Raw genomic sequence first — 10,407 nt, 5'->3', positions numbered from 1 at the left:
TTAGGACCAGAGATTAAAACAAGCAAGTACTACTTGTGCTACTACGTGAGACCTCCTGCTTAGCTACATGATCTCTGAAAGTTACCTAGTATGTGTCGTGATAGGAGATTTGTTTTTGCACATTTGAGCAAGATCTGTGTCAAAATCAATAGGTTATGTTTTCAAATAAGTGGTGAGACTGAAAGAAATTTTTTTTCATGTCCTTTTTTCTTTTTAAAGTAGTTTCAAAAGCTTACACTATTACTCTTTTATATTTCTTCGATTTCAAAATGCTTTCACTTTGCAGTACTGCAGGCCTGCTTGCAACTGATCGCTGACAGCAAAAGTGATATTCAACAGAAAGGTAAGAGTATGTTCCGTGATTTACAGCTAACTATTCCATGTACTAACTCTTCTAGCCAATTTTATCTAACTTCAAAGCAGTAACTGAGTTATGTCATGGAATTAAAAAGAAAAGAAAGAGGTCCCTGCATCTGGCGAGCTCTTGCAAAGATCCTCTTTTCAGTGGGGAAATCCAGCTAGTGAGACTGGAAGTCTTGACTAGAAGACAGCTCTGTTAATTTTTAGCAGATGAAAGTGAAGAAAGTAACTTTTCCTCATTACCCCAAAATTATTGTTTCTTTCAGATGATTCAAGCATTGTCCCTTGGCTTCTGAGCTTTAAGCGTGGAACAGCTCTGGAAGAACAAGGAAATAAGATAGTGATCAAAGAAACAGGGTATTTTTTCATATATGGCCAGGTGAGAAAGCTCAATTTGCTTCAGCATCTAACTTTTTAGAGGATTTTAAATGTCTACATACAATATGTTTGAAGTCTGCACCTCTTCATTCTGTAGGTTCTATATACCGATACAACATTTGCTATGGGACACCTAATACAGAGAAAGAAGGCCCACGTGTTTGGTGATGATCTCAGCTTGGTGACATTGTTTCGTTGCATCCAAAATATGCCACAGTCTTATCCGAACAATTCTTGCTATACTGCTGGTAAACATCCTCTTCTTTGTTTGCAAATAAGCTGTCAACTAGAATCCATATTGTTGGGTGATGAAGTATTGTGGCAGTTGTCAAGAAAAGGGACTGCATTCATGGATCTGGTTAACTGCAAAATTACAGAATACCTTCAAAAAATATGGCTTTACCTAAAGTATCAGCAGTTGGAGGGTGTGCATCTAACTTGGGTGATCTGAACAATTCTCCTCTCTCTGTTGACTCTATAATGTAGTTAGATGCTTTGGTGCTTTCAGATGCCTGAAGCAGGCAAAAGGAGGACATAATGAACTTATTGAAGAATTCAGTTTAACTTAGGTGTCAAATTCCACATTTAGTTATCACAATTAAATATTTAGGAGCTATGTTCTGTTGTAAAACATCATATATGAATTTTAGCCACCCAATTTTTGCATACCTTATGGTGGGATTTCCAAGGGTATTTCTTATCAGCTTAATTCTCTACTCCTTAAAATGGCTACTGCAGTTTTATTCTTTGGTTACATGAAAATAGTTAATTCCTATAAGGAGCTCTTTCTGACTGCATGAATTGGAAATACTACAAGAAAGACCAGTTAGAATATTTAATGCAAGTCCAGGAAGCTGAATGCTCAATATATATGTATATTCCTGCAGCAGCATTTAAGGAATTATTGTCAAGGCCTGTTAAACCTCATTTGGCAGCTCTTAACTGCCTGTCCACCTTAATGATGGATTTGAGGGTTTTCTCTTTTGTTATTTTCCATCAAGATCTGTGTGAATAAAAGCTATGGTTTGTTTTTTTTTTTTTTAAATGTCCTGTGAAAAATTGAGTGATGCTGTGCAATGGAGTTGACTGTCAGCAAGTAATGACATTAAACAAATGGGATGGGAAAGGAAGCTAATTTTTTTCCAAATAAAAATAAATTAACTACTTTCTCCTGACAACGGAGGCCGTCCAAACATTTTCTTTAACTTTCTGCCCCTCTACCCGCAGATTCTGGTATCATAACTGCCTTCAAGTTCATTTATCCTTTTATTTCACCCTTGTATCATTGCTCCTCTCCTTTCTCAGCTAGGGTCTCTACTACATCCTGCCACCTCACAGCTCCTGCTTCCCCAATACCCACCCCTCTGCTTTCACCTGGAAAACTAAATGTCAATGCAATATCTCATGTTGAGCATGTGTCACAGCAGATGTTAGATGTGCTTTCAGCTCTGTGACTACAACTTCAAGGCGAGGTGCTTTCAGTTATCATGTCAGCTGATGTGTGGCTGGCAGGAAGCAGACTTTTGTGATCCGCAGTTGCAGTGGATCAGCTGATGTCTGGTAACTGCCTGTGGTTGGTAAAGCTTATGGGACCTCCTCCAGAAGTGTGGGAACAGAGTGGTCTAGGACAAGCAGTACCCAATGCTGACCTTGACTGTCACATCACCATAACCTGAATCTGGGTACACCCTTACTATGAATTTTTGCAGTGTTTGCTTCAAGTGAGCTGTGATATGCTGAGGGCAGAGTGGAAAGTAGGTTCAGCTCTATAGAGGACATTAAGTGTCAGCTTTGGATAGGCTTCAATTTGTAAGATTGTGCCTAGAGGTTAAAAACCACTCTTCACAGGTAAAAAAAATGCTCATATTTGTAAGATGCTATGTAATGACTTTTTGAATAACATTTATGAAAATAATGTATTTGAAATATTAACTTTAAAATATTCCAAATATTTTGCCAGGCATTGCAAAATTAGAAGAAGGGGATGAACTTCAACTTACAATCCCACGGAGAATGGCCAAAATATCCTTGGATGGAGATGGTACTTTTTTTGGTGCAGTTAGACTCCTCTGAAGTAATTTCATTTCTGTTATTATGCTTAATGCAGTTCTCTTCTTCTCCTATGCCTTTGTCAGAAAAAATATTGAATGGTAATAAAGCTTCCAATTCAGTCTCTGCCCATCCACCACCAACTTCTGAGAACTTTTCTTCAGTTTAATAAGTAAACCCAAAACAGGAAACACACCAGATATATATAACCATCATGTGATTACCAGAAAGACAATTCATTTTAAACAAGGGAGACTCTAAATAACAACTGTAAAGCAATGTTTTTTTTGGCTTTGAAATAATTTCTTGCCCACATGGCAAATCAAAGAAGGAGTTGACCACAGAAGTATAGAATAAACAGGACCATTGACTGTCAAATTATTGTCCATAACTGAAAAGGAAAACTGAACCACAAGTACATCTCTTCTCAGATTTGCTTTATTTCATCAATAAAATATTTGAAGTATAAAGTATGGGGAAGAAACATAAAACAGTAGATTCCTTATCACAAAATGGAAGTATAAGGTGGGTTCTGGGGAGGTGGGGAGGGGGGCGGGGGATGGTTGTTGTTATTCTTGTTTTTCTTTGACACCAAGATTTTGGGGAAGAAAAAAGTCAAAATGTATGGGATAATGAACAGTCTAAATGCATGGGATAATGAAAACAAACTCCTCCAAAATATATGGAATAGCAGCCACTGGCTTGCTTCTTCCCTGTGAACAAAAGGTGTATAAATTACTAAAATCTACTAGTATTTACTAATTAGAATTGATTTTACTGGGAAAAGGACATGTAAGATGCTTCAACAGCTCAATCATCACAGCATTGCTATTCATCAAGAAATACGCGTGTATTTCTATGTAAGCAAGGAAGGAATAGAACGAAACAAGGTGAAATTAGACACAATACAGGAGGTGGAATTGGATTTCTGGCTCCATAATTTCTGTAGTCATATACAGGTGTTGTGTATATACATGTATATGTATATATGTGAAAGTATATACACACACATTTGGGCATAGAATTTTGTCTTCTTTTGAATACTTTATCCAACTGAAATATTACTGCATACGTATTTTTTGTATTTCTCTTGCTTTTTGCTGTAATCCATTCCATGAATATAGTAAAAATAAAAATCCAATAAACCTGGAGCCAGCCATACAAATAAAAACAATACACTTATATCCTAACAATCTGGGTTTAACCCCTAAGTTAACTATAGGCTTTTTCTTCAGTTTTGAATATATTGCTCAACTCTGTTTTACAAAAAAACAAACAAAAACCCCCCCCCAGACCTGCGGAAAGTCTAAACAGATGTATTTTTTTCTTCTTCTGTCTGTCTGCTTTGTTCGGTAGATAATGTTTATGTCTTTTTTACCCCAAGAATCCATGTGTATTGTGTGGTCAAGGTAATAGCATGGTAATAGTGTGGTCAAGACTTGTAGGAGCTATTGTAATACAAACATGGAATACTTACTCCACTGATCTTCAAAGAAGTATTGAAGTGCCACTGGAATGGAAAAAATAATAAAACCCACAGTAATGAACTATGCTTAATTTTAAAATATATTTTAGCTGTTGAGAATTGTGTCACATAAACTCATTCAGTAAAGAAAAGGCGCTTTGTATACTGCGGTCTCCTCGTCTGTTTTTATAAATCGTACTGATATGATTGAGTTCTCATGGTGACAGACAATGAATAAAAGAGATTAGGAGGTAGGAATTACGGGCTATGGTAAACTAGTGAAACAATTACCTCAACGTCTTTGAGCTTCAAGAAGACATTTCAGCAATAAGCATATGTGTATTGGATTACCACACTGCGATTTTTATGAGGCTTAACTAGAGTTCCAAAATGTATGGAAGTCCTCCTTATATAAATTTATTTATCTGTGTCGTCTTGGAGCCAAAGCTGCCACTGGTGGTGATTAGTAGTAGTAGTGGTATTCAACTTTGATCAAAACAGCATTTAGTCCTCTGCAGGAACCCTGAGTTTAGCCAAAGGTTGTGTGAAGCTGCATGTAGAGAAAACAATTACTAGCAAGTAGTGAGTTGTCTATTATTACTGACATCATACATTAAAAGAGATACCCAGAATCTCTAATCAGAAGCTTGTTGATTTTAGCATTGTCTGATTATAGAAAAAAAAAAGTTATTACTGTTGCTTTCCCAGAGACCTGATGGCCAAACTTGTAGATTTTAGTACATAAGTTTCCCCAGTCATTTCAGTAGGTCTGTGTGTGATTATCTTTAAGCCAGTTTTGCAGATGCTTGTTACCTTAGCAGGTGTAGCTTTGATATGAACAGACACAGTGTAACATTGTAAATACACAGCACATAGTAAAAAAATCCGTGAATCTAAATTAATTGTTGTCACTGCCCTTTCTCCTCAACAATACAAATTTCTTCCTTCTGCTGCTGGTGAATGGACAGCACAGGACTTTGGAAAGTAGTATGGTATGGCTTGGAGGAAAACTTTTCTCTTCTGAGCGAAAAGATTTCAAGTGTTCCCTTCCTTTACTAGCATGAAACTGAACCTCAAGTTTCTTCATAAAAAATGTGAACCAAGAGAACTTCCACATGTGCGCACAGAATGCAAGTCAACAGACTGTTGAGGTATTTCTAATGACAAAGCTGGCCATTTTGTTGTTGGGTTCATTCTGATGTCATGAGAAAACCTGTCTTCTCAAAATTAATCTGCTTCTGCACAAAGTTGAGTTTTAACAGTTAGTCATTTTCTGACCAGAGCAGGAAGAAAAGGAAAATACCTCATTCCTGATGGTTCTGCTAACAAACTGGTGGTACAGGAGGTAGCAAAGTACATCCAGACCACAGCTGTGCTTATGCTTCAGTTAGTGGCGGTTTCTGAAACTTTCTCTCTTTGAGAAATGTTATTTAAATAATCATGTCAGATAATAAGTAGTATCTAGTTGGTTCATATCGTGCTTAACATTGTTATCAAGGACATCTAGCATTTCTGCAAATGCAACAAACTGGGAATACTCTGGTTCTTTTAAGCAGCATCCTGGCAAACATAAAGGACTTGAACATTTTCTTTCCAGTACATTTTCATAGAAAGTATGAGCTTGTATCATTCTTTCCTTTTAAATAATCTGCATTTGGCAGATATATAGCTGCTTTGAAACACGTAATTTTTATGTTAAAAATGAAAATATGTCTACAGTATGTTATGTATATGTTACATAATGTGTAGTCACACACCCTATTGATGTGTAGAGTTATACTCACTATGCGGGTCTCTCACCTCTGCCTGTTTCTCAAATCGCTCAGCATTTGCCACTGTAAGACCTTAATTTCAGTTGTCCCATAGTTTTGTGAAGCCTATACTGCTGGATTTGACATTTTCTGTGTCTATAGTTTATGTCTTAGGTTGACTTGCCTTGGATAACTTCAGCTGCTGAAGTTCTACTCTTGTAGAGATGAGCATAGGGAAAATGTGGTGTTTGGATTTTATTTTAACGATTTGGCTACTTTTTCCTTGGAAAAGTCTAGAGACTCATTCCTTCTTTCCAAGCATAATGTGTAATGTAGGTTTTGCTTTACTTTAATCGATCAGGGTTTTATTTCTTTCTTGTGAACTCATACTTTGACATGGTGTATGCTTTTGAAGAATATTTTATACTTTTTTGTATTAAGCATATTCTATCTCCACAGAACTTTCAAAAGGGAGAGGAAAATGTTCCCAGAAGTTTTGTCTATTGGCTGAGTCTGTAGATTACCACCACCAGTAAAACCTAAGGTGGTTTTTCAAGATCAGTCCAAGCAGCAGTGAGAAAGAAGTTGATGCAAATACAGGGAAGAGGGAAGCTAAATATTTGATGTAGAAAGGATCTCATGGAGTTTGAGGTTACATTAAACTTAAGGGTGATGGGGGAAACAAGCCAGATTTGGAGCTGATGCTGCAGAAATTGGAGAGACGCTGTCTAGGTTTTGATTGCTTGTGAGGTGGGAAGAAATGCAATGAATAAGCATGAAATGGACTGGCTCTGAAAAGCCTGAGAGCTAAGTGAGGTTAAGCAGACAACATCTTTGTGGAAAAGTGTCAAGGGTTCCAGGGAAAAGCAAACAAAAAGCAAGTCTGCAGTGAGCCCTGTCAGAGACAAAGGCTAACAACATACTGCTCCATATGAACAGGAGTGACCAGTACATTAAACGAAGGGGTTATTCCCCTTCTCCTGGCAATTTTCGGAGTGCATTTGAGATCCCACATCCAAGTTTGGACACCCCAAATACAAGAAGGACAGTGACAAACTTGAGGGAGTCCATTTGTAATGCAAGCAATTGGTCAGGGTGGAGCACACACCTGCCATACAAGGAGAGACTGAGGGAAATGGATTTATCCAGCCTGGAGAAGAAGCTTTGGGGGTGTCCTAATAGTAGGAGCCCCCAAAGGTCCAAATTGGTCCTAATGGTAGATCCAGTTAGGTCCTCCAATACCAGTTAGGAGGTTGTCAAGAAAACAGAGTCACGCCCTTTGAAAGTTCCACAGTGGTGTGAGAAGAGAAAATCGGCACAAATCAAACTGGGAAGTTCATACTTGACATATGGGAAAAATTTGTTACCATGGTGTCACAGTCCATTTGGGTCTCTCAGATTTACGCGTCAATGCACTCTGTAAACTAAACTTCATTTTATGAGTTCATTAGGAAAGAAAACAAACATGACAAATCAGGATTCAATCCCCTCTGTGCAGACTAGTCTAACATCTGAACTCGCTACGTCATCACTTAAATAACGAGGTTTCTAACTCACAAGCTCTCTAATTCATAACTTGCAACTCGTAACTTGTGCACCAATAAGGAAAACATTTACCTAGCTGCTAGGGAGAGCACTCATCCTTCCTCCTCCTCTACAGTGCAGGCATCCCCTGTATCGCACTGGGAATTACGAAAGCCTCAGTAGTCCAGCTGCTGTTGGATCTACTTCAAAACCTTTTTGAGTAAGCTGATATATTTATACCTTCCAACTTGGAACTTGGTCTACACCATCTCTGTGAGTTAGCAGAGTATCGAGAAACTGAGGCAAGCAATACACAAGGATGATGGCTGCAGGAGACAGCAAGCTGCAGGCAGTAATGGTTGCTTAATGACCTTTAGCCCTTTCTGGCCACCATGTCCTGCCTATGCGTTGTTTTCGCTTTCACCTAATAGCACTGATCCCAGCATACATCAGGCCTTAGCACAAGCTGCGTGTTAGCCAAAATCTGAGCAGGACTTGAGTGAAGAGTCACACCATGGGGACAATCAACCACTGAAGCACGTTGCCCAGAGGGGCTGTGAAATACCTGTCCCTGTAGATTTCCAACAGCTTAATGGATAAACCCCTGGGCAACATGGTTTGAATTCAATGCTGATCCTGCTTTGAGCAGGCTGGAGTAAAGACCTCCTAAACAATCCCTTTCTCAATTCTGTGGTAAGAAACCAGGAGATGTTGGGGGCAGAGAAAGGTCTGAGACTGGTGGGAACAGGTCAGAAAAGGTCCTGCTGGGGAAGGAAGGGTGTTCATTTCCTGAGTGCAAATGAAACATGGTTTCTCGGTGTGTCCTCCAAAAGTATCAGCAAACATTTATGTAATGCATGAGGCAGGTTCCAGTTAAGCACAGGAAGGTGCTAACAATCATCAGGTACTGCACAACTCAAAACTCAAGGGTGTAAATGGAATCAAACCATGTGGCCAAGTGATAATCTTCATTCACTCAAGTTTCCTTTGGCTTTTTTTTTTCTTCTGCACAGGCACCCTGCTTCCTCTCCCACCACCTTCACTCAATGAATAGGGACACTTACTTCATTCTGTAGAAAATGAGATATTGGTGGAAAATGTTTTAAGCTGGTACCCAGACTTATTTGCAGAAATATTGGAAGCAGTAAATAAGGCAGAACATGCAGGAAGAGAAATTATTATGTCCTGTTTAAATAGGAATTGTATTCACTTTCTATTTGTGAAAGTTGGCTGAAAAGCCATGTTGACTTTCCACAGATTTTTTCTTTCTTTAATTCTGGGGTGTTTTTCTATTTTGACTTAAAACCTTTTCTCCCAAAAACTTTTTTGGCAAACTTAAGTATGTCAGATCCTATCTCTAATCCTCATAAATATTAGTTATTCCAATGGCTGCAGGAAATCCTGTATCTCAACATGAGGGTGAGTTCCTCTTCCAGACTGAGCTCAGGGTACCTGCCTTCCAAAGCTTTTTGGCCTAGGGAAGAGTCTTGACGAGCTCCTTTGGATCTGGAGACTGCTACTTTCGGTTTCCTTGGCTTACTACCCAACAGCCCTGTCAGAAGTTTAAGCTAAGTTCCCTCTAGACATAATTTTCAATTTGGTAACAGTTCCTTCAGTCTGAAATATTTTAACATGCTGGGCTCCACTGACTGGTGCTTTTGGCAAAGCTCTATTCTGTCTGAAAATTTCCAAGCTGCCCTAGTCTTCACCACAGAGTTCCTTAAACCAAGTTCTTCACAGGTGGTCACTGAATGTTCCTCATTTTCTGGCTGACTGACTGATGTCCTTGTGGTCTCATTTGCAGAAGTGTTGAAACTCAGAGCTGAAACTGAAATTAGCAGTTGTTCTTTGATTATATGGAGGGCTGTATAATCCTGCTTAGAAACACCACAGCAACAAATACTCTAAAAAATAAATTCTGATCTGGAGGCAAAGTTAGGAGCGTGCAGTCAGCCAAGAGCCATGCTTTGGAAAAAGCAGGAGGGAAAGTTCTTAAATCATTAACTGGGTACTGGACATCCTGTGCATTCAGTATGACAGAGATCTTAACAGGAAGGGCAATGTGAGGTTGTATAAAGCAACTTCTGTTACAGCTGCAAGGGAGTAGAACTAAGATTACGAAGAGAATTTTGGCCTGTCTTCACTGAAAGCATTTAACTTTACATTGGAAGATTTGTTGGGGGCTGAAGACAAAGTACCTCCAGGGGCCTGTTCCTATTCCCTGCACCAAAAGGAAATACCAGTCCCCACAAACTTCACAGAAACTACTACATGTAGCTGTGGAAGGGGTGGTGACAATTCTACTTGGGCTTAGACAGTGTTTGCCTCCCAGTTAAGGGAACTAGAAATCAACCACTTCATAGTTCCTGACACAACGGGAGACCAAACCTCTCACTTTCAAAAGCTTTAAGAGTAGGGGGGAAAGTTTAGCCAGAGAACTGCAGACAAGCAGTGTCCGGTGGCAGACTGCTGGCTCAGGGTTTCTTACCTAGCTTTGTTTGTCCTCTCAGTGAGAAGGTCACAAGGATGAGAGATTTGAAAAGCTATAAACTCTCTCACAATAATCACTGTGTTGATATTTTCTTTTCTTGGAGGAGATTTTCCACCTCACCCCTCCCCATGAAGGGGTAAGTAAGAGCAAAGTGAGTGGATGGGGTGAAGCAGCACGTTGGATGCTGTGGCTGATAGGAGAGGTAGGTGAGAGGTAGCTGTGTGGGGTGGACACACACAAAAAAAAGCTGAGGCAACAGCAAGAATACTGCCATGCTGCTGCTGCTGCTGCGGCCGCTGCCCATCTTCCCCTGCTGCCTCACTTGTTCCATACACCCTTTCAGTCCTGTGATAGTCTGGCATCACAACTGGTGATTTTTTTGAGAGCAA

At 39.4% G+C, this 10,407-nt stretch overlaps 1 protein-coding gene across 1 annotated transcript; it reads left to right on the top strand.

Moving 5' to 3' along the window:
* Positions 1–286: 286 nt before the first annotated feature.
* LOC104488468 (tumor necrosis factor ligand superfamily member 13B-like) lies at positions 287–3,094 on the top strand (the record flags this gene model as incomplete). Its single annotated transcript, XM_010139611.1, has 4 exons — positions 287–343; positions 627–739; positions 836–986; positions 2,699–3,094. Coding segments are annotated over 4 exons (434 nt in total), but the record flags the coding sequence as incomplete, so codon positions are not given.
* Between the last annotated feature and the right edge of the window lie 7,313 nt (positions 3,095–10,407).

This window comes from Buceros rhinoceros, unplaced genomic scaffold (genome assembly GCF_000710305.1).
Source record: "Buceros rhinoceros silvestris isolate BGI_N320 unplaced genomic scaffold, ASM71030v1 scaffold43170, whole genome shotgun sequence".
NCBI lineage: Eukaryota > Metazoa > Chordata > Aves > Bucerotiformes > Bucerotidae > Buceros > Buceros rhinoceros.
This window is presented reverse-complemented; position numbering and strand designations above follow the sequence as displayed.